Source organism: Camelus ferus, chromosome 6, assembly GCF_009834535.1.
Source record: "Camelus ferus isolate YT-003-E chromosome 6, BCGSAC_Cfer_1.0, whole genome shotgun sequence".
Taxonomy (NCBI): domain Eukaryota; kingdom Metazoa; phylum Chordata; class Mammalia; order Artiodactyla; family Camelidae; genus Camelus; species Camelus ferus.
The window spans coordinates 75,369,340-75,394,650 of record NC_045701.1 but is presented as its reverse complement, the minus strand read 5'-3'; the positions used below and the strand labels follow the sequence as shown (position 1 = coordinate 75,394,650).

The 25,311-nt window shown below is 38.9% G+C and overlaps 1 protein-coding gene and 1 long non-coding RNA gene across 3 annotated transcripts in view; one reads left to right on the top strand and one right to left on the bottom strand.

Moving 5' to 3' along the window:
• The window catches only part of STON2 (stonin 2), a 139,601-nt gene extending 127,995 nt beyond the window's left edge, over positions 1-11,606 (top strand). For both annotated transcript variants that reach the window (XM_032482460.1, XM_032482461.1), the window contains 2 exons: positions 3,118-3,320; positions 4,857-11,606. In XM_032482460.1, the coding sequence (XP_032338351.1) occupies positions 3,118-3,320; positions 4,857-4,940 (287 nt within the window). In that variant the 3' untranslated portion in view covers positions 4,941-11,606. The remainder of the gene's footprint in view (positions 1-3,117; positions 3,321-4,856) is intronic.
• LOC116664372 overlaps positions 1-25,311 on the bottom strand; it is a 47,962-nt gene that overhangs the window by 16,344 nt on the left and 6,307 nt on the right. Inside the window, exon 2 of the long non-coding RNA XR_004320884.1 lies at positions 3,105-3,258. This is a non-coding gene — a long non-coding RNA (uncharacterized LOC116664372). The remainder of the gene's footprint in view (positions 1-3,104; positions 3,259-25,311) is intronic.

Sequence of the window (25,311 nt, the reverse complement as noted above, 5' to 3'; positions counted from 1 at the left end):
CAGCCTTGGGAGGGTGCCTTTTACAGGCTAGTTTTCATAACCCTAACAGCTCCATTTACAGTAAAAGAGGACTGCACATCTACTCCCGCCTGCAGTGGCCCTACAACCCTAGCCCCCAGCAGGCTGGACGGTCAGACCGCGGGGCAGCCCAGGCCAGCAGGTCGGCACCCTTGGCTTGGCCAGCATCTCAGTCCTGCAGCCACAGCAGGTTGATCCCAGTCAAGCCACCGAAAGACTAACAAACTGCCACTGGATTCCAACATGGCTCCTGCCAGCAGGGCCCTCTGTCTGTGCTCTCCCAGGACCCCTCCCACCCTAATCCCAACAGCTTTCCTTAATCCTAGAAGGCACCAGAACAAGTCCTCCCTGGAAACAAAACATTCTATCCTGCATAGGTAGCTTTCTTTGCTGGAATTCCAGTTCTCATTAGACCAGGTGAAGAGAAAACAATTCCAGTATGATTCCCCTCTTACGGAAAACAGAAATCTGAGTTAATTTTTATTTCTTTAGAAGTATAGTTGATTTACAATGTTTCAGGTGTACAGCAAAGTGATTCAGTTATATACATATATATATATATACCTATATATATCTATATCTATATCTATTCTTTTTCAGATACTTTTCTGTTACAGGTTATTACAAGATATTGATGACAGCTCCCTGTGCTATACAGTAGGTCCTTCCTTGTTGTTTATCTATTTTAGTTACTGTATGATCCAGCAATCCCATTCCTGGGTATATATTTGGAGAAAACTCTAACTTGAAGAGAAATCTGAATTTTAATGTTAAATTTTCTCAGCTTTATCAAGGAAGATGACACAATGCATGGGCTCATTAGTTCGCTACCATGAATTAAACTTACTAGGTTTCAAAAACTGCATTTCCCTGTCTGTCCACCAGCTCTACACATGCATTACTGATGCTCGGATTCAAGAAAGAATTTCACAGAATACGCTTTGGTGGAGTGAGAAAAGGAGGGAGGTCAGTTCTGTGGAAAATAATGGTTTCTCAATATTCCAACAATGTGTAAAAAAAAGGTAATTAGATAAAAAATTTTCAGGTTGCTACTGAATTAAATTAACAAACTCCTCTATATACTTTGTAGTGATCTAAATCTATAGCAATATATTGAGAGGAGTCTAGTCATAATTTGGAGCCAATGAGATGACTTTTATTCCCAATACTATAATTTAATGGCTGTGTGACCTCAGGCAATTTACTTAAACCTCTCAGAGAAATCTGTTTCCTCTTTTATAAAATAGGATTATTAATACCTAGCTCATTAAGAATGAAATTAGATAATGCTTTTAAGTAGTTAGCACCGTCTCTGGCCTGTAATAAATGTTCAGTAAGTGATGGCTATGTAATTATATCTGTGGTACACAATTAAAAAAACAAACTGAATGGGTTCATTTTCAAACAGTGTAATTTTTACTATTACATGTATCTAACTTAAATTCCTTTCTAAAATCACTGCAATTTTTTCAATTAATTCACCGAAGTATTATACTTTAGAAAGAACCACTGAAATATGTTACATTTATGAAACAGAGCAAAACAAACACTTCACTCTGTAATGTTTTCCTTGGAGAGCGGGTGTGTATGTCCTCACTCTCTGAGATTAAAAAGTCCTGCCCAGACCAATAAAGGAAATGGGAATTGTTTATTCGGGGAAAGTCAGATAACTAAGGGCTGTTGCAGTTACATAATGAAGTCAGAGCCATGTCACGTTGAGTTGACTCCATATTGAGTTGCTTTATGGGGGTTCTTACAACTTCCTTTCTCTCCACCCCTGTCACACTGCAAACCTTAAGGTCTGAGGACTGTGAGGTTATGACTCAGATAAATCAGTTAAGAACATGAGGGAGGTCAGACTGCTGGGTCCAGTTCTTAGGGCTGCCACTTTCTAGCTCTGATCTTGGGCAAGTTCACCTTACCTCCCGAAGCCTTTGTTTCCTCATCTGTAGGATGTTAATAATTAGGACCTCAAGGGACTGGAGTGAAGATGCAGTGAGAGAATCTGCATAAAGCATTGAGCAGTCCTTGGCACAGAGTTCTCAACAAACGCTTCCTGCTGTATCTGATGAGTGATGAAGATGCAGCTTCAATGGTGACAGTCATAGAACTAAGCTCTGACTCGGATAATCTAGTAGAAATACTCAAAGGAAGATCACACCGTACATTTGCCTGTGGAATATAGTAGAACTAGCCATAGGTTTATGGAGTCAAGTAGCAGTAAAGGGCGATGCCTGGCACTGTCCAGCCCACCCTTTCCTACCACCCCCAGACTCCCCACTTCTCAGATGAGGATCTGAGGCCTGGAGAGAACAAAGGACTTGGGTGGGCTCTCTGCCACCGAGGAGAGCTGCAGCTCGAGCCCAGGTGTCCTATTTTCTGTGTTCTCTCCAGCGTTCCCTGGGCTTCCCTCATGCACAGGCGCTGTTTAGTCTAAGGGCTTTGTCATTTACATATGCCATTCACCCAAAAAGCATTTTTCTAAAAAAAGTATGACATTCTATTAAGAAATTCCCATTCCTGGGGGGAGGGTATAGCTCAGAGGTAGAGTGCATGCTTAACAGGCACAAGGTCCTGGGTTCAATTCCCGGTACCTTCATTAAAATAAATAAATAAATAAACCCAATTGCCCCCCTCCTAAAAAAAAAAAGATCAAAAAAAATTTTTTTTTTCAACCTTCCTTCAGTTCATCTTTCAAAGGAAATGGATGACTTTGTTCCAGGCGGCTGTCTTTGATGTTTTATTAGGTGCTAATAGGTACTGATCCATTTTATTCCTTTTGTCAATCTACAACCTCCATTTCTTAGTATTTGTGTTGTGTTCACACAGCACTCTGATCTGAGCAGGCAGAAGGACCTGTTTCCCAGGCCATGGGTTTTACTGCTAGGATACCAGGCTACTGTCATCAGACAGCGTGATATCAAAGGGTCTGAGGCACATGGAGTGTGACTGCTGCTGCAACAAATCCTCTGCTCAGCACTGGACCCTCTTAAAGACTGCCAGGCCTCTTTTATTTGGAGGCTCTCCCTTATTGAGGCTTTTTTCCCCACCTTCCCCCCAAAGAACCTGAATTCCTGATTCTCTACCTTTCTTTCATAGCCTCTGGTCACCCACACTGTTTCTTCTGCCACCTTGAACTTGGCTCTGACCGGGAAGTGCCTTCCAGATTTGCCAATCACGTGAATGTCGAGTTCAGCATGCCTACGACTTCTGCCTCCAAAGCTGCCGTAAGATCCATCTCTGTGGAAGACAAGACCGATGTCAGGAAGTGGGTCAATTATTCCGCACACTACAGCTACAAGGTAGCCTCTGGAGGCATCTGGCTGATGCTTTCAAGTCTATTTGTTCACCCCATACCCTCCCCCCTCTCATTCCTTTCAGCAGTGCCTGTCCAGGGTGCAAGGTCTTCTCTCACCTCCTCAGAGGCAGTTCACCATGCATAGCTGTGATGAATCTGCTCTGAGTTAAACGAATGATCTCGCTAGTGGGCAGGAGAAAGGCTAGAAAAATAATAGAGGCTGATGGAAGAAGAGAATATAATGGCTTTCAGTCATCATGAACAACAACAACAAAAGAGTAGTGGGGGGAAGGATTATTTTACTCATTCATCGTATAATTCACGTTGCAGGGGAGTGGAGGGAAGGTCAGGAAAGTGCTAAACCGAAGTATATACTGCCACAGGCACTGGTGAAGTGGATCTGAGTGAAGTTAAAGACACATGTGACCTGGTCACTGGGCTGTAACAGGACAAAACTCAAAAGCCAAGCAAGTTTCTCTAACAGTAATGGGATCAGGGCTGTGAAGGAGGAAGTGAAGTTGCAAAGTTCTGACATAAATAGTGATTATATCCTAAGGAGTTAGAAATTCAACAGGAGAAGATTAAATGCCAAAGATGGAAAATGGGGGTTTACTGAAGAAGGGTTTGGCCAAGTGGTTTAGTAATTTTCTACTCATAATAATACCCTTAGAATTATACGGTTATTTATTGTTCTTTAAATATTTCCTTAGTTGTGTGATCTAAAACATTAAACCACCCAAAAGAACAAATACTCCATCTTGTGGCCAGGAAAAAAAAAAAAACCACAGCACTTTCCTCAGACTTGACCCTGTTTTGTCGTGAATTGTTCCCCTCATCATAAAAACCCAAAGTGGTACTGAGAGGAGCAGCTTTAATTATGAAACTGCCTAGCTCAAAGGATTCCCTGCCTGATTTATCAAAAGCTTCAGGTGAGGTGCGTCCCATTCAAGGCAAGATTAGTTTATTAATCCTTTTATTGTTACAGCTATAGCATTTGGCAGAGGATGCAGGTAGAACTGTACATAGCACAATACTTACCTGTTTGGAGACTTTTTAAAGAAATAAGGTAATAGAGAGTGTCAACAGCCAATTTCAAAGAAATCCTTTTTATTTGCTAAACCTTTGTGCTTGCCTGTTGTGTGCCTTTTACTGGGGTGCAGCAGTTAACCAGGGCGTGCCCCGTCCTGCAGGGCCTGGTGTAGAGGAGCCAGGTGGGAATACAGGGCACAGGGGGGCACCTAACTCCACCTGATGAGTCAAGAATAGCTTCACAGAAGAGGTGACGTTTGAGCAACTGTGAAAGGCCAAGAATAAGAATTTTCCAGGTGGACTGAGGGGGAGAGGGGATTCCAGACTAAGCAAAGGGCATGTACAAAGACAGAGCCATAATGTACCACGGCCCTAGCTTCATGTGGCTAAAGCCCAAAACATTAACCAAATTACAGGGAATCTCAAAGAACCCAGTGAGGTAGTCTCTTTCAGTTTACTTATTTGTTGGGATGTTTTTCTGATATTTCTCTCCGACTTCTATTCTTGACAGGTGGAAATTGAGCAAAAACACAGTTTGAAGCCAGACCTTGAAGGAGATGAAATGGAAAATCCCAGGGAGTGTGGGGTCCAGTGACAAAGCCCTCCTGCAGGGGGGCCCGACCCAAGAGTCACGATAGGATGTCTTCTTGAATAGCTGAAGCTCAAGTCAGTACCTACCATGGCTACTCCATGCTGGGAACAGCACGGTGGACCTTCCTGTTTGTAGCTACCTGTATTTTAACAGGATACCCTGAGGTGGTTGCTTTGGAGAGGCTCTGATCATGCCCGAAGCACCTGGGTCACCTGACTTTGGGGGCTTACAGTGTAATTAAGCCTCCGCTCCACTCCGCTTGTCTCACAGCACTTGGGTGTGGTTTGTTGTGACTGATAAAGTCAGGAAAAGAAACTCCCACATCAGTGTGGGGACATCCCTCTGATGTTCACCTGTCACTTAACATCAGTTTCTGGAAAACAGTCCTGAGAACTTAATTAACTCAGACTCCATCTCTGCCACTCCCTCTAGAAAACGCTGAGAAAAGGCACAGAGTTGATCTCCTCTTTGGGTGTGCTAGGCCTTTCTCCACTCTTTAAGTGTTAACACTATGCGACCGAAGTTTTTGAGTTGTTTCCCTCCTGGTTCTAGATTGTTTTGATTGAAACACTTTTTTTTCCGAGTCACACAGACAATGGAAAAAAGGCTCAATAGGACACATATGAATTCTGTGGTTAGCCCCACATTCTGCAAAGAGTGGCTGCTGAAGGGAAAGAAAAATTGAGCTTATTTTTCTTCATTTTGGGGAAAAGGGACATTCATTGTAAGATCATATTCAATTCAGGAGACAGCTTCAATCTCAGTCAATTTCTAAATTCACACTGAAAAACGTAGGCCATTTCTGATTCCTGAAACAAATGGCTACATTTGTCAGGGGCATTTGGGAGCTCTCTGTATACCTCATAGCCAACAGACAGCTGCATGTCTCTTTAACTCAAATATACAGGAAATATAAGTTGAAAAGGTCATTTTAAAAGCTGTTTCAAAACTAAGCTTGTATGAGCTTTTCAGAGTTTGATAATCACAGTATTATGCTAGATCTAAAAGGCAAAAGACTTCAGGGTAGTGGGGGGGATATTTTTCCTAACGTTGGGAACTAAGTCCTGATTCCAAGAATTGAGGACACTCACTATTCTTTCTCTTCATCTGTTCCTGTTCACAGTCTGTAAATCTGCTTCTTATTTGTACCTTGTGTTTTCTTAGCATGCAAGGAACCACATCGGCTGTCCCAACGGGGATACCAGTTCAACAATTTAAAGGCAGCTTTTATCTGCTTTCCTATTTCTCCCATGAAGAACAGAGTAATGGGAACAGAAAGCATGCTAATCAGATGACACAGAAATAGACATATCTAGTCTGCTGACTGGCAGATTCAGGGTTAATTCATTCAGTGAATATTCATTACATTCTATGTGTGACACTAGGATATAGAAATCATTACAATTTTTTGAGATACCTGAGCATGAGACTGAAACTAAAAGGATGAAACTGAATAAGCATTAATGAGAAACTCTGTATCCTGAGTTTCTTAACTGCAACCCCTAAGTACAGAGTGGTGTACCTATGCGTGTATGGATGTGTGTGCTGGTGTGAAGGATGTTGCAAAGTCCTGATTTCACAGTTTTTGTAGAAATGTTTTCTTAGGGAAATCTGAGTTCCATCTTGAATCAGAAGTATATCATGGGTATTCACAAAACTAATGCATTCAACCTGTGGTAACAGAAGCCCAAGGAGCCCTGCACGCTGCACTAATCAGTCCACATCTGGCTAGAGGGTTGGGTTCAATTCTGGGTACCACATTTTAAGAGATTAATAAACTGTGTCCAGAGTCAGGTGGCCAGGGTTTGAAGAGTCTGATTATACAAGGAACAGGGGACTGGTTCCCCTGAAGAACAGAAGGCAGAGCTGGAAAGGGAGTGCAGAAAAAGAGGAAACAATATAATAGCTGCCTTGAAATCTCTGTTGAGCTATAAGAAGAGAGAGGAACTGGACTTACTCAGTGTAGCTTCAAAGGGCAAAAAGAGGAATTTTATGGATGACAGATGTTTACTTCAATATAAGAATGAATTTTCTAGTAAGAGTTGTTCTAAAGAATGGAATCAAATAGTAAAATTTCCAGTTGCTGCAAATGCCCAAAGGCTAAAATAACCCATCTATCCCAAATGCTATGAAAAAGGGACTTGGGCTAGACAACTATTAAGATCCCTTCTCCTCATAGGTTTAGTCTCAAGAGTAATAGGATTCTCTATTCTAGTTGTTTTTAATTTGATAAGCGGTTTTTCCTGCTCTCTGAAGTACAGTGGGGTTCCCTAGGGGTCCTTGTCAAGTGAGGTCTCCAAGACAGAGCCCTTCCCTGTTGTGCTAAAAGATTCCTCACAGAAACACCGACATGGGCTGAAGAGATGCCAAGGTGAAGGTCATCCTGGCACCTTCCGTATGCAGTGTTAGCACCCAGGCACCCTCTCGAGACCCCTGCCTCACTTGCTAGCATCACAATGTAAGCATTGCTTGTTGGACCTTTTTTTCCCAGTGGTTAATTCTCACTGCCTTTGTGTTTTCACCTGGACATTGTTTTTTAAACCAAGGGTTGGGAAAACCTTTCCCATGCTACCTACATTCAGCAATCAAATTATCATTAATTTTTAAAAACAAATTATTAATTTTTAAAAACCTACTACCTTGATTTCATCAGTTTTGCCTTTCCTCTACTGTTTTTTAAAAACTGATTATAGGTAACATTTAGGAGTTTGGGAAATACTATATATTTTTAGATGTAGTTTCTATGTAGTTTTGTTAATAGCCTACATAGAAAACACGGTTGGGCAAATACATTTTGATGTGCAGATTCTAAGTTTGCCACCCTGGACCTGGATTTTGTGTGTATGTGTGTGGCCACAAATAATCCCTGTCTCTGTTATCAGTAATGCAAACCTGTTAAAAGTGTATTCATTTTACCAGTACATAGTATTACTATTAGAACATAAATTAGATGTCCCATGATATTAAGAGCTGTGCTTTCTTTTGGCTCTAGTGGCTTGCTTTGTGACTTTATACTAAAGGAGGATAAGAAATTATAATATTTCTAACAAGAGAACATGAGGTGCTTTGTGGGGGTATCATTAAACCTCCTTTGCCACTCTTATAAACATAGTACTAGTTATTCCTTATCAAAAATCTGCATTTCACTTATATATAATCTGGACAGTTTTTTTTTTTTCTTTCCTATTTGGTTCCTGCATTATTGACCAGGCTTGTAACCCTTGAGAACATTTTTTACATAAAATATTTATTTGAAATGAGAGTAATTTCTATTCAGATCCACTGGATGACAGCAAGAGTTTATTTCCCTACAAATTCACATTCCCAAAAAACATGACCCATGCAGGCAAGAAATGTATCTTATTCTTTGTTTCCAGTACTTAGCGCCAAGCTTGGAACATAACAGGTTTCTGCCAACTTAAATCCTTGCTGATAGGACAAATACATATTAATGAAATAAAGGGAAATGATTAGGTACTCAATAAATCTTTGTTGAACAAATACTGACCCTGAGACTCTAAGACTACCTAACCCTTACTTACCATCAATACTTACATTGAAGCAAGCAAGCATGCTTTTATTTTCTGGAGCACTTAAATACTTTTTCTTTCTTTGCCTCCACTGTTGACTGATGATAACTGTCAGCACTTGAGCACTTCATGTGCAGCTGAATTTAAACTACAATGTGTCTTATTCGTACTGGAAAACACTTCTGTGCCCAAAGACAGCAGTAGCATAGATGCTGTCCATGGTCCAGATCATTGATTCTGTTTTGTTCCTGCAAGTCAGACAGATCTGTGAGCCTGATCTTACCCATTTGAATGGTCAGTGGAAGAAGAAAGCACTTAATAGGGTATACCTGGCCCATCTTGGTGTGCTAGGTCTTTTGTTTTCCTCAACATTAGCCACTGACCTGTGTATTTATTTTGTCACCATAGTAAGATGGAGGTCTGAGGTAGGAAGGCCAACACTTGAGAAATGACATCATGATTCCAGTGCTGCTTTAAGTCTCAGAATAAGTTTAGTGGTGGGAAAAAGAATGAGCTGATACTTCTTAAAAGCCTTGAAAATACTAAGTTGATTTGAGTAGGAAGTACTGCTGTCTAGCCTACTTTTAGAAATTCTTCCAGTGAAGAATGGTAACTTTAACTCTTCTATGAATGATGATGGTAAGTTAATTCTAGCATATCTAGAGTTCACGTCATGATAAGAATGCAACTTAACATGAAATTCAATCAAAAGTGACCAAAAAACTAAATCTACAAAAATATCATCTTGTAAAGGAATTATCCATAACATTTCACTACCAAGTTCCATCCAAACCATGACAGCTCTTTTATATAAAGTTATCATAGCATTCTCACCAAGTCCTAAACAGGTTTTCTAAACATTACCAATGTCTAAGTGCCAATTCTCTGCAAGTTACCATTTCTTAATTATGTTCTTTGTAAATGAAACTTGCTTTGGATATTGTGACTCATATTTATCTATTTAACAAATTAAAAATGAATGCGATGTGTAAGGCAGTCACAAATGTAGAAAATAAATATGTGTATCAGTAATGGTTTCCCATGTATTAACTAAGCAGGAATGTGGAATTTCTACATTTCTTCCACTGTGCCTTAGCAAATCTGATTGAGTCTATTCCTTTTGTTTCATTTTAACAGCTAAAAAAAAAAAATGTATCTCTGAATTTGCAATTCCAGGCCCGTAAAGGCAGAAGCTATCCATGATGATGTGTGTGCCTGGAGAGAGGCAAATAATAATTACATGTAATGAAAAGCTATAAAAGAACAGAATCAAAAGGTAGAATTGCAATATGAAAAAATAAAATGCAGAGAAGTAACAAATATAGCACTGGCCACGAAACTTCAAAACACTTGAACGTAAGGAACTCAAGAAAAAATAAAAGATTGCCTAACAAGGATGAACAATAGAATTGAGTTCAACAAGTATTTATCTAGTGTTTACTGGTCAAGGTGCTGTCCGAGCAGTCAGCTTCCCTAAAGGGAGCTAATAGGGCCAAACCCAAGGACAATGAGGATTGCTGATGCAAAGACATTGGTGGGAATGCCCTTTATCAGAGGAGAAGTAGGGTTTCTATGAGTCTTTAAAGGACACAGTCATGGAGACAATCACCATGTTAACTATCTTCCCAGTTGGGCTTCAGTGACCTCAGCTAAAAAAAGTGAGGAAGCTGGACTAACTGTTCCATTAGGTCCTTTCCAGCTCCAGTTTTATGGATTATTTTATAAAATATCCTCTGGTGCCACTGTCAGTGATACTTCATGTCAACTGGACTCTTCATGTAGTCTTAAGAACCAAGAAATTTAAAATTTGAATATTGGGAAAATTAGCTGGCCCATCTTTGCCCTTGGTATGTCTCTATCCTTTTCCATCTACCCAGTCAACAGAAAAACACAAAACCCTGCAATCCTCTATTTTGTAGTTGCCTTCAAAACACAGATAAAAATGCAGGATCAAAAGGATGATGAAGATCGGCTGGCACACGCTCTGGACGTTTCCCTGGCATCACCTAGCACAGCAGTGTGTGAGTGTGATGAGGAACAGATAGGATTTGGGTACCACCTGAAGCAGAAGTAGGTTTAAGCCTCCAAGGTACTGAGGGGCCATGTTGGGATGATCAATGATTTATAGATATACAAAGGACTGCAGAAATTGAGGGTAGAAAAAGCAAACCTCCTGGCTCTGCTTTTAATATAGTTACGGCAAAACGAGATGAGAGGAAGGGTCAATCCTCCCTATCTAGCTTTATTGTCTCTCAGTAACATGAAACTGTAGTTAAAAAAATTTTTAAAACATGTACAAGCTACAAAATAGCACCCCTTTTGTGGTATGTGTTAGTATGATTTTAGTTTCCTGTACTAAGAATTGGTCAAATGTAATGGCTCAATTCCAGCCGGACAGAGCAAGGAATTCCAGCATCCTCTTCCTGTTCAGTCCCATCTTCTGCCTCAGAACAAACCCTCAGTGCTAGCTGTGGACACCGTCTAGCCACACTGTGACTGAAGCCTTAAGCACCACTCACTGTCTTGCCTCCCTGTGCTTCAGGGTCAGCGTCCCAGGTGGTTTCCAATGGGGGCAGCTCTGGGAAAGCAGATGTGCACACATCCCAACAGCACCCTCTGGGACCAGAGCATCTAAGGGTTTTGAGGTATGAGGGTGACAGAAGGGACAAGTATCAACTCCTCTGACCCTAACTCAGCATTCACTTAACCTTTGTGTCAAGTGGCCAACAGAACCTGGAGAAAACTTTACCGTATTTAAGAAATTGAACAATCAGTGTCTTAAGCCAGTGAGTGATAAAAGAGCACCCCTCCTCACTCTCCATTTTTGTAATGCCCACAGTGAATTTCAGTGTGTTAGGACGGATGGACCCAAGATCGAGTGAATGAGTCAGCTGATCGGGGCCTGGATTTTCCTTTCTTCACTATCCAGCCTCATTCAGTGCAATTTCTTGTACTATTGTGATTAATTTTATGTAAAAACAGTTTACTTATAAAAATAATATGTGCCTATGTAGTAAAGTCTACACACTGGCTAACTCTACAGAGGTAAGGTTTTGTTTTTAATTGTTTTGCTGAGTATCATCTGTAACACCTTTTTTTGAGCTATGAAAAAGCTATTAATAAAAGTTTTTAAACAAAATGTGTCACTATGCAAGATTTAATGAGGTCAGGCATAATGAAAAATGTTTATTAAGAACACTCATCACCCACTTAACATGGTTAGTGATCATAAGCTGACAAGTTAACAAGTGACTTGCATCCTAGTTAAGTTTATCATGCAGATACTTTGGTTAATTCAAGATACATTTACTGCATTCCTATTTTGTGCCTAATTCTGTGAGAAAACAAATGAAAACAATAGAGTCCTTAGGGTTTTGGGGGGCAATAAGTACACACACATATAGTAAGTGAGAAATATAAAAGGGCACATATTCAATTAACATAGTATTTGCATTATGTTCCTGGTATATTGTCAGCACTCGACAAATAACTGTTCAATTGATTGATGAATCCAAATGACTAATGTCAGCATAAATTCAGGAAAAAAAATCAACATGGACTAGAATACTTGGGAGGTTTTCATAAGAAAGATGGCTTTTCAGTGAGACCTGGAGGTGGGGGTAAAGTTTAGCTCAGTGGCAAGAGGAAGGGAGTTTAGAGTTGGGAGGAGGCCGCTGTAAGAGGGGTATGCTGGTTTAGCAGATGAGCCTGACCTGGGCAGAGGGGGTCATGCCCATCAAGAAGTAAGACTGACAGTAAGGCCTGGCGGTGGTAGAACTGGCCTCTAGCCTGACACTGGATTCAATCTAATAAATGCTGTGAAGCCACTTCAGAATCTTGCCAATGAAGCATTATTCTAGAAAGACTGACTCACCTGTCTACAATGTGCTGGGTATTTTGGTCTACGGGAAAGATTAAAGGTAAGGAAAATAATTTAAAGGGTTTTTTTGGAGTAAACAAGGCAAGAAAGAAACAGAGCTTTGTGTTTTGTTTAGTTCAAATAGAGCATAGACATCTTATTGCAAAATACAATTACCTACCAGGGGAGAACTCAGGCCAGTTCAGTGGCCAACCTGCCATCAAGAGAACTCTATCCTGAACAGAACACACAGAATTATATAGCCTAGTCAGCATGAAATTAACTGACGTTAGTAACTTATCAGGTGCACAAAAGGATTAACAGCCAGATAAGAGCATAAAATTTTCTTAAGTTGGGGATTTCTGAAGCATATTCTATTCCTTCCCACTATTCCTCCATCTCTATCTGCCCAGGGTCCTCTTTAACAAGTTTTGAGACCTAACTGCCCAGGTCCCACGTTGTCACAAGGTTTTAGCCTTCTAGAGTCCCCCTTTCATTTGTGTCACTTTAACAGCCAAGTGGAATAACTGCTCAAGTAACTATCCAAAGCCAAGTATAGTCCCTAATGTTCCTCAGGACTTGGGGGAGGGGGAGTTGAGAATGAGAAGTGAAGATGAAGATTTAAATGTCCTCAGAGTCATCTGTCAGCTCTTATTCTAAACTCCTTCCAGCTCCTCTTTGATCACCTCCAGCTATCTCCTCTGTATTCCTCTATGCTGGGCAGCTTTCTGTATTCCCAAATACAATAATATAAGCTAACATTTATGTAGTGCTTATACTCTGGTACAAACACTTAACACTAAGAATTTTAGATGCATTATCTTATTTAATGAAGGCAGCCCCCCTCGCTCCCTTCTGCAAGGCACTAATAATTCAAGGCTGGTGGTACAACTGATGTTTACTGAAGGTTAGCAATCAATGGTGAGTATTTACAGCACAAAACAGGAAAGAACTTAAAACTGAATATCAGACATCCCTGTTTCTAAAGTTCATTACCTATACTCCACAGAGGGAATCCTTATTAAACATCTTTCTCCCACAGCTCTAGCCTGAGTAAATGGAGCCAGCCCCTCAAATCCCCAAACCACTATGTCTCTGACTGCCAAGGAAAAACTGAAAACTCTTCTTAAAAATCTCATCTTAAGTGGGAATTAAGTTCTAAAGTTTAGCACCCTTGAAAATCAGTTAAACTGTCTATAAAATAAAGTAGACTAAGGCATAAATCTTCTTTAATAAAAGTCACTCTATGACCCTCAATTTAATCTTCAATTTCTCCTTTGAGGATACAGACATAGAGTCATCACAACCCAAAATCCCAGCCACCTGAACAATGCCTCCCAGTTCATGGTCAATCTGGGGGTCATTAAAATGAGTCACACAATTATTCCCTGAGTTTTACTAACATGAATTGACCATTTCAGGCTTGAGAGCATCTTTTATCTGCCTCACAGACCCACTGAGTGGAATGGCAAACCAAATGGCTTGAATAAGAAGTTTAATGAGTCTCCACTATACTTCACTTTATTATGCAAAGCAATTTTTAGTTCCACTCCATCACATCCTGTTATGGACCTACTGAAGTATCTTCTCAAACCAAAGAGAAGTGTACCTTCCATTTCTAAAAAAGAACTTACATAAACTCACAGTTTCTCTTTAGAGGTCTCAAAATTACCGATTATATTTTTCAGAAGGAGTTAAAGTCAAAATATGTGTACTTTCCTCCCCAGCACAGTCTAGGTCAACAGAAAAGAACAGGATAAAATGTATTCTCCACCTGTTGGGAGACCCCAGGGGTCAAGACTTTTCTCTCATCTCTCTCTCCCTGTCCTCCGCTCTCTGCTGTTCACTAACAGGCATAAAGTCCTGAATGTCTACACTAATCTGGTGGCAGTGGCAGAGAAAGGGACACATCTCAGAGACTGAGACAGTCTCCAGTTATTTCCTTCCACGTTGAACTCTTTTTGAGTAAACTCCTATTGCACATCTTCTACTACCTTTAACTCCTGTGTGCTGCCTTTTAATGTTTTACATTTGTTAGGTTTATCCTCATTAAATAGTTGACTAAGAGAAGTGGCTTTCTCAGTATGTGGCCAAACTGCACCAAAAGCAACACGAATCAGCAAGCATAAATCAACACGCAATTAAAAATGACTAACGTTCACTCTGTATTTTAGTTAACACTCTCTCATAATCCCTCGAAGTCAATTCCCCTTTTCACCTTTGAGCCTCTGCAGTCTGGAAAGTCTTCTCTCTACTACTGTTTTTCTTTCTCTAAGCAACTCAAAGAGGTTACTGCTGTGAGGAATGCGGCAAGAATGTTTAATTCTCCTGATTTCCTAGGCAGTGCAAAATTTATCTCCCTTTTACTCTCTCAATACACTTCTAATAAGGGGATGACAGCTGCAATGAAAAAGAAAGGCTCAGGGCAAAGGACACAAGTATTTGGTGACCAGACTGAATGACGGGGCAAAGATGAAAGAATCAACAGTTGAGAACTACGGAGGCTGGTTATGTTTATCCTGCAAGCTCACAAGTAGCCTATTAGAAATTAAAACAAAACAAAACAAAACCCAACTTGCCATTTCTTTTGATACCAAAATAACAAGTTGTATACCAGTACATTCTCTCCTGAGATTTTAAAATTAATAACTTAATGAGTAAGCAAGACATCAAGTTAAGGATCAATGTGGGAAAAGCTAACAAGAAAGTCTATGTGATTTGTTAAGAAAAACATAAAAGAAACTAAAAACGGCACAATCAAAGGAAATGTAAGAGCAAAACACCATGACACTCTACAAAGGTGAACACTTACTTCTAAAAAAAAAAAAATGAATAGATCTGGTTTGTACTCAAGGTCTGTGACCCCTTTTCATAAAAATTTCCGTGGTGGGATTCTTACTTGCAGGTAAGCAATGCTTCTGTTGGGGAAATGTTTTCTGTGCCAAGGAAGGCAGTATGATCAAGCAGGGGCTGGAACTTGAAGCCAACATGCTCCTCACCTCTAAAACCTAGAACTAAGTTCTTTGTGCTCTGAGACCTTCTGTTTATAAACTATTTGGTACATCAATAATGGCAAAGCTAATTTGCTTTCCCAACCCTGGGCTGTCTCTGGAATCCCACTTCAGAGAAGAGAGAACTAAATAGAGCAGCAACTAATGAATCCAAAATCCTTTAGCCTGTGACAGTAATATTTTCAAGTACTTGTTTCTGATTAGAAGTATTTTTTTCATTTCTGTGGATTCGTTTACTTTTTTTTTTAATTGAAGTATAGTCAGTTTACAATGTATTAACTTCTGGTGTACAGCAGTGATTCAGTTATACATACATATATTCCTTTTCATATTCTTTTGATTAGAAGTATTTTTAAATTTACAGTTTAAAATTTTTTTTCATTGTTTGGGTTTTTTTTTGGGAGGGGGCAGGTAATTAGGTTTATTTATTTACTTTTTTAATGGCGGTACTAGGAATTGAACCCTAGACCTCACGCATGCTAGGCATGCACTTCTACCACTGAACTATATACCCTCCCCCCTGATTAGAAGTATTTTTAATGTGCCCTGAGAAATGTGGAGACAATAATTCTAAAAGTTGGCCCTTCTGAACAATAAGCATCATCATTATCATCACAGTAATTTGCTGACCCTCCTTTTACCTAGTCTCTCCTAACACATTCAATTTCTATAATTAAACATAAGACATAAATACATATTTCCCATTATAAAACCTCTCATCAAACACATTTCACTTGCTTATTAACATTTAACCTGTAAACCCCTTGGCTAGCTCAGTGTGCTTCCCTCTACATTACCCAACAGTAACATCAATGGCTACCACTCTGCTAGGTGCTTCATATGCATTACTTCATTTACTCCTCACAGCGGCTCTAGGAAGTAGCCATTGTTACTGTCCTCATTTTACCGGTAAGAAAATGGAGGCACAAAGTGGCCATTTAACTTGCCCGAGACTTACAAAGCTGAGAGGTGGTGGAACGTTTCTGACTTGAGTCCAAGCTCTTATGTATGCTACTCTGCCACCTACAGGAAAGTTGTGAGTGGGTCAACTCAGTTCCAGGGGACAGCAATGATGAACACAACTTCAAAGTACTCTGTCTTCTTCGAGAATAACTGCTGATCAATATAGTAGTCCTCCCAGAAACGTTTTGAAGCACCCTCTCTGTGTTCTATTAAGTTCAAAAGGTACAGAGGTAAATGAGACATGGTCCAGCTCTTCAGAAATACCCAGTTCAGAAGATGATTTTCATAGCCATAAGGGCCAAGAGCAGCACATCTGCCACCTTCACTTGAATTACAAAAGGGCATCATGCTTTCTAGGCTGAAAAGCCCTATATAAGAACACAGGGCATACTGTGAGTAGGGGAGGGTATAGCTCAATTGGTAGAGAAGAAGCTTAGCATGCACAAGGTCCTGTGTTCAATCCCCAGGATCTCCTCTAAAAATAAATAAAGCTAATTACCACCACAACAGCACCCCCCCAACCCCGGAAGAAAACAAACAAAAAAAAAAAAAGAAAGAAAGAAAGAAAGAAAGAAAGAAAGAAAGAATGCTTCAAGTAGATTGAACTGGATTTCATCTCTACTTCTCAGAAGAGTCCTTTTACGCAATGTAAAAACAACACAACAGTACATAGCATCCTCAGCTCCATAGATGGTACCCAAATTATGTGCTTCTGGAGATTTATTTTTTAAACATAAACATGAAAATATCTGAAGCCACAAATTTACAAAAACATAAATATATATGTAAGGAAATACAGGAGTAGTAACTGAATATGTTAAAATTTCACTTTAATCCCCTATCAGCAAAAGGTAGCAAAGGAGGTGAACCTGTAGGACACAACAAAGATGTATAAAGGATTGGAAGGGAAAAAAGAGGAGCAACAAATGGAAAACCAAAGCCAATGAAGAGGTGATGGTAGAAGGACTTACAGAGAACGAGCACATCCTTAATCTTGAAACTTCAGGAAAATGGGATATGCATACTTTAAACAAGCACACACAAAATGCTTCTAAGAATGGCTTTTGGCGGTTGTGCCATATTTATACATGCTATGCAGCAATGTGGTTTTACAACAAGAAATATTTTATGTCTACTTTTACATACTTGCATTTACCATGAGACCACAGAATATTTTTGTCCACCATCATCAACAGAAACTATAAACATTTAGGGAATTCTTAAGATTAGCAAAATAATTTGTTTTAGCAACTTAAGTACATTAAAACTTTAAAATATTGTCATTCTTACCCTCAAAAAGAATTACGCATAGGATAATGTACAACGCAAGGTATATACAACAAGTGCTAAATAAGTTGTGCTGAAATGATGGATTTTAGAAATTCAGGGAGGAAATCAAATAAGCTATTACAATTGGTGGGGGGGAGGACTTGGAGAAGGGATGTGTTTTGAGTCAGCTTATAAAGGAAAGGGTACTGCTTCAAAAGGTAAAGTAGGGCACAGCAAGGAGGGCAAGTGCATACCAAGGAGGGGGAACACAATTATGTAAGTAAAGTAGGCAGAATTCACTGCAAATAGTGAATTTAGACACAATCAGCATATCTATTCCATGAGGATAGCAGAAATAATAAAAATGACTAAGTATGGCAGATTATATTTTCCCAAAATGAATGCAATGGATAGCCACCCTTCCAGTCCCACTTGCTCTTCCAGAACTTTCCACCCTCCATCATATAGTGGAATCTATTTCCCAGCCCTAGAATCTAGAGCTTGAATGGTGAGCTTATGACTAGTCCAACCAGAAGAGCACAGTGGAAGCTATGATGCTATTTGACTTCCAGAGTTCAGCTTTGGACCTTGGCTACCATGCTGTGAGGACATGCCCAGGACACATGGAGAGTCCACATACAGGTATTCCAGTTCACAGTCTCAGCTAGGGTCTCAGCTCACAGCTGGGATCAACAAGACACATGAGTACAGGAAGAGTCAGATGATTCCAGCCCTCAGACTGAGTCTTCCAGCTGAGGCACCATTTCTGGTGTACTGAGAAGAGACAATCCATTTCTGCTGTACTGTGTCCAAATTCCTGATCCTGATCATCAGTGAGCATAATAAATGACTGTTTCAATGCAATAAGTTCTAGGGTAATTTGTTACACAACTAAAGTACCTGGAACACTGACATTAACTGATTTCCAACTGCCATGTACTATATTTGATGCTTTATATTTTATATCAGTTACCTACTTCTGTGTAACAAACCACTCCAAACCTCAATGGCTTACAACAATGGTTCTTTATTATTATAGCTCACACATCTGTGGCTCTACTGACGACTGGCTACCCTAGGCTGGGCTCTCTCATGTGTCTAAGTGTTGGCTGGGAGCTCTGTCCTATGCTGGGCTTGGCTGCGGCATCTTACCTAAGACAGATCTGCTCTGTGTGCCTTTTATTCTCCTCTTGGAACCAACAAACTTGCCTGGATATGACATTTTCATGGAGAGGCAGCAGCGTAAGAATAAAGGTGGAAATACATATGACTTCTTGGGGCCTAAGGTTAGAAATGGCACACATTACTTCAACCCAATTCTACTGCCCAAGTTTAGTCACATGGGCAGGCTCAGACTAAAAGAGTAGGAAAACAGACTCCACCTATTTATTGTACTGCAAAGTTATAGGCAAAGGGTGTGCATATAGGAATGGGTGAAGGACTAGAGCCATTAATTCAATCTAACACATATTTAATCTTCATAATTATCACGTAAGTAGCATTATTGTCCCCATTTTATTGACAAATAAACTGAGGCTCAGACACTTCAAATAATGAAAGTTAGCAGAGTTCTTGGAGCTTCTGGGCTCCTTTGACTGTCTCATCATCGCAAACTGTCTGAGACACCAAACTCTCAGAAGATGTCTTTACTCATTCCTTCAGCTGCCAGACCACAACTGGCTGTAAGTGTGCTGGGTCACCCTTCTTCCTTTCTTAAACCAATTCCTGATCTTCCTCTAACTGTCCCTCCAGATCACTATACCAATATGCTTCATGTTTCCATTTGCCTCAGGCACCACTAGAAGTCCAAACCCTTTTCACCATACCACCCCAATTCATTCATGAATATAAGCCCCTCTCCCATTCCTCCCTAACTCCCTGAACCCTTGCTGTGTCCTCTGAGACTCATGACTTGTCATCAATACTCTATCCATGATATCCTCCCTGAGCCTTCCCTGCACTTCCATGCCCTGACTGAAACCCACTTATGCCCTAAGGACACTGGCTCCCCTGCCCTACAGTCCTCTCAAAAGGGTGCAATTTGTTCTCTTATACCATGAACCTCTGGGCTTGAAGATGAGAGATAAGAGCATTATCTTCCTTGCTTCCTATTGCAACTCTAAAACTTATTCTATTTCCCTCTCTCAAAACCTAGATCCTTTGAAGTTGAAGTTATCAGACACTGCAACCCCAAATACCACCATCCCACTAAACTCCAAAGTCTCCCTTCATTCCACGGGTTTTAGCACCTGGCTGTCAATCTTCTTCTTTATCTCTGCTCCTGTTGCCATTCTGATGTCTGACCAAACCAATGCTGAAGCCTCTTAGCTCCTTCTACTCCTCAGTTATGATAATTTCCCCCTTATCTCACTTTGGCTGCCAACTCCTACAGTCATATGCTTGCCCAACAATTACAAGTACCCAACTTGCTAAGCACCATCCCTATCTTTCAAGCGCTCAAGAAAATTGGGGCAGCAATACTTCTATCAGACAAAATAGACTTTAAAATAAAGTCTGTTACAAGAGACAAAAAAGGATGCCAAATAATGATCTAGGGATCAATCCAGGAAGACGATATAACAATTGTAAATACACATGCATCCAACATAGGATCATGTAAATATATGAAGCAAATAAAGGGAGAAATCGACAATAACACAGTAATAGTAGGGGACTTTCAATACCCCACTTACATCAATGGACAGGTCATCCAGACAGAAAATCAATAAGGAAATACTGGCCTTAAGTAATACATCAGATGCGATGAACTGATACACATAGAACATTCCATCCGAAAGCAGCAGAATACACATTCTTTTCAAGTGCATGTGGAACATTCTCCAGGATAGATCACATGCTAGGCCACACACACAAAAAAAGCCTTGGTAAATTTAAGAAAACTGAAATCACATCAAGCACCTTTTCTTTCTCTTTTTTAAATTGTGTAATATATTTTAAAAATCTTTTAAATTGAAGTATGGTTAGTTTATAATGTTGTGTTCAAGCATCTTTTCTGACTACAATGCCATGAGACTAGAGATCAATTACAAGAAAAAAATACAAACATATGAAGGCTAAAGAATATGCTACTAAACAACCAATGGATCACTGAGGAAATCAAAAAAACATCCAGAGACAAATGAAAATGAAAACATGATGATCCAAAACCTACGGGACCTGGTAAAAGTAGTTCAAGATGGAAGTTTAAACTGAAGAGCAAACAAAGTCCAAATCCTAGGAGAAGAAAAGAATCATAAAGATCAGAGCAAAAATAAATAAAGACTAAAGAAAAAAAAAATGAAACTAAAAGCTAGTTCTTTGAAAAGATAAATAAAGTCAACAAAACTTTAGCCAGACTCATCAAGATAAAAAGGGAGAGGGCCCAAATCAATTAAATCAGAAATGAAAAAGAAGTTATAACTGACACTACAGAAATACAAAGGATCATAAGCAACTACTAAGAACAATGAAATGCCAATAAAATGGACAAATCAGAAGAAATGTGAAAATTCTTAGAAATGTACAATCTCCCAAGACTGAACCAGAAAGAAATAGAAAATATGATCTGACTAATTACCAGTAATGAAATTGAGTAAGTAATTTAAAAACTCCCCCAAAACAGAAGTCCACAGGTGAATTCTACCAGCATTTAGAGAAGAGATAACACCTATCCTTCTGAAACTATTCCAAAAAATTGCTGAGGAAGAAACACTTTTGAAATTCTATGAAGCCAGCATCACTCTGAAACCCAAACCAGACAAAGATAACACAGTAAAAGAAAATTACAGGCCAATATCACTGATGAATAAATATAGATGCAAAAATCCTCAACAAAACATTAGCAAACTGAATCCAACAATACATTAAAAGGATCATACAACATAATCAAGTGTGATTTATCCCAGGGATGTAAGGGTTTTTCAATATCCACAAATCAATCAATGTGATAGAGCACGTTAAGAAATTGAAGAATAAAAACCATTTGATCATCTCAACAGATGCAGAAAAAGTTTCTGACAAAATTCAACACCCATTTATAATAAAAGCTCTACAAAAAGTGGGTACAGAGGGAACATATCTCAACATAGTAAAGGCTATATATGACAAACCCACAGCTAACTACTCAATGGTGAAAAGTTGAAAGCATTTCCTCTAAGGTCCAGAGCAAGACAAAGATGCCCACTCTTGCCACTTTTATTCAACATAGTTTTTGGAACCACAGCAATCAGACAAGAAAAAGAAATAAAAGGAATCCAAATTAGAAAGGAGGAAGTGTCTCTTCAGCAAATGGTGTTGGGAAAACTGGACAGCAGCATGTAAATCAATGAAGCCAGAACACTCCCTTACACCATACAAAAAAATCAACTCAAAATGGATCAAAGGCTTAAACGTAAGACAAGATACAATAAACCTCCTAGAGGAAAATATAGGCAAAACATTATCTGACATACATCTCAAAAATTTTCTCCTAGAAGAAATAAAAGGGAGAATAAACAAATGGGACCTAATGAAACTTAAAAGCTTCTGCACAGCAAAGGAAACCATAAGTAAAACAAAAAGACAACCTACGGAATGGGAGAACATTTTTGCAAATGAAACTGACAAAGGCTTGATCTCCAGAATATATGAGCAGCTCATACAACTTAATAAGAAACAACCAAACAACCCAATCCAAAAATGAGAAGACCTAAACAAGCAATTCTCCAAGGAAGAAATACAAATGATCAATAGGCACATGAAAAAATGCTCAATATCACTAATAATCAGAGAAATGCAAATCAAAACTACAATGAAGTATCACCTCACACCAGTCAGAATGGCCATCATTCAAAAATCCACAAATGACAAATGCTGGAGAGGCTGTGGAGAAAAGAGAACCCTCCTACACTGCTGGTGGGAATGCAGTTTGGTGCAGCCACTGTGGAAAACAGTATGGAGATTCCTCAAAAGACTAGGAATAGACTTACCATATGACCCAGTCACCCCACTCCTGGGCATACATCCAGAAGGAACCCTACTTCAAAATGACACCGGCACCCCAATGTTCATAGCAGCACTATTTACAATAGCCAAGATATGGAAACAGCCTAGATGGTCATCAACAGATGACTGGATAAAGAAGATGTGGTATATTTATACAATGGAATACTATTCAGCCATAAAAACTGACAACACAACGCCATCTGCAACAACATGGATGTTCCTGGAGAATGTCATTCTAAGTGAAGTAAGCCAGAAAGAGAAAGAAAAATACCATATGAGATTGCTCATATGCAGAATCTAAAAAAAACCAAACAAACCATAAATACAAAACAGAAACAGACTCATAGACATAGAATACAAACTTGTGGTTGCCAGGGGGACAGGGGGTGGGAAGGGACAGACTGGGATTTCAGAATGTAGAACAGATAAACAAGATTATACTGTGTAGCACAGGGAAATATATATGGGATATTGTGGTGGCTCACAGTGAAAGAGAATGTGACAATGAATGTATGTATGTTCATGTATAACTGAAAAATTGTGCTCTATACTGGAATTTGACATAACATTGTAAAATGACTGTAACTCAATAAAAAAATGTTTAAAAGAAAAAAGGAAGAAGGATGCATGATACTATATACAGAAAATCCTAAAGATGTCACCAGAAAACTACTAGAACTCATCAATGAATTCAGCAAAGTTACAAGACACAAAATTAATATACATAAATCTGTTGCATTTCTATACACTAACAATGAACTGTCAGAAAGAGAAATTCAGGAAATAATCCCATTCACCATCACATCAAAAAGAATAAAATACTTAGGAATAAAACTACCTAAGGAGGCAAAGGACCTGTACTCTGAAAACTATAATACACTGATGAAAGAAATTAAAGATGACACAAAGAGATGGAAAGATATACCATGTTCTTGGATTGGAAGAATTAATATTGTTAAAATGACCACACTACTGAAAGCAATCTACAGATTCAATGCAATCCCTATTAAAATACCAAATGCATTTTTCACAGAAGTAGAACAAATAATTTTAAAATTTGTATGGGAACACAAAAGACTCCGAATAGCCAAAACAATCTTGAGAAGGAACAGAGCTAGAGGAATCATGTTCCCTGATTTCAACCTATATTACAAAGCTACAGTAATTAAAACATTATGGTAGTGGCACAAAAACAGACACACAGATCAATGGAGCAGAACAGAGAGCCCAGAAATAAACTCACACACTTACGGTCAATTAATCTCTGACAAAGGAGGCAAGAATGCACAATGGAGAAAAGACAGTCTTTTTGACAAGTGGTATTGGTAAAACTGGACAGGGACAGGTACACGTAAAACAATTAAATGAGAACATTCTCTAACACCGTATACAAAAATAAACTCAAAGTGGAAAAAAGGAGATTACATACAAAATTTAGGAAAGACAGTATTTCCAGGCCTTGGAATTAGGGACAGTTTTAGTCTTTCTCTTCATATGAAAGAAAAATAAGTACCAGAATAAAGAACATTGGGAAAATGCTTGCCTAATTTTCCCTTTAAAATATATGTTGAAACAAAATATACAAGTATTATATCAAATAGTATTACTTTCCAAATGATTAAAAAAAAGATGATAGAGAAATAATGGTGGGGAAATGATGGAAGGAATTAAGTTTTAAGAGCTGATTTCTCCAGAAAGGAAGAAAGGATAAAGATACATGGAGAAAGACACTGTAAGTGTGTAGTATGAAAAAAGATACAGAAACAAATCTTAAAAGACAAAAAACTTCTTTTTCTGGATGAATGAGAAAGGCAATTCTATAAGACAGTTACACAGGACCTTTAAAAGGTCAAAGAGCAGGAACAACCTATTGCATGGGTGACTTGTGACTATGGATTAATACTTAACAGGTGGAAATCCTAAGACTCATCAACTCCACTTCTAATAATCTATGCCACGAAGATGATAACAAAAGTATATAAAGGGGCACACACAAGAAATATTATTGCAACTGTGTTTGAAATAGCAGAAAAAGAAATAGCCTAACCATACCTTCAAGGAAATAAATTACTGTTTACTTACACTATGAAATTCCATGTAGCCTTTAAAAACACCTGAGACAGCTTGAAATTTACTAGTCTAGAAAGAGGTCTGTGGTAGACTGGGTCTATGAAAAAAGCTAAGTTGCATATAAAATTTAAAGCATGAGTCCATTTTTCTATTTACTTACCTAGATGTCTTGTAAGCATAGGAAAAAACACAGGTGTAAATGTAAGGTGTGAGCAGAGATGGGAATATAGGAGTTTCATTTTTTAATTTTACATTATTTTTATTTGATTGCTTTTAATAATTTAACTTTTGTTTTATTGTTCCCCCACAATAAAATATTTTTTAAATGTTATGATTGGCTAAGGTTAAAATTGAGATGGCTAAGTATGGAGACTAAGAACACAATGAGATTTTGAAAATGGTTTGCATTTGATAATTATTATCCAATCACATTTTTAAAAAGTCAGACAGAAATTCTGGTTTAATTTTTTTAAGCCAATATTGGAAGGATGACAATACACCAAGGTCATTGAACAGAGGCTATGTTTGGTATTTTGTAACTATCGTATTAGAAAAGAAAAATAAAAGCAAAGGAAAAAAGGAAGACTATGAAAAGAGAAGAGGGAGGGAGAAAGGAAAGTAAGTTAAGGGAAAAGGGGAGAGAGAAAGAAGGGAATTGGACTTCATTGTGTTGTCATTTGTTAAAATTA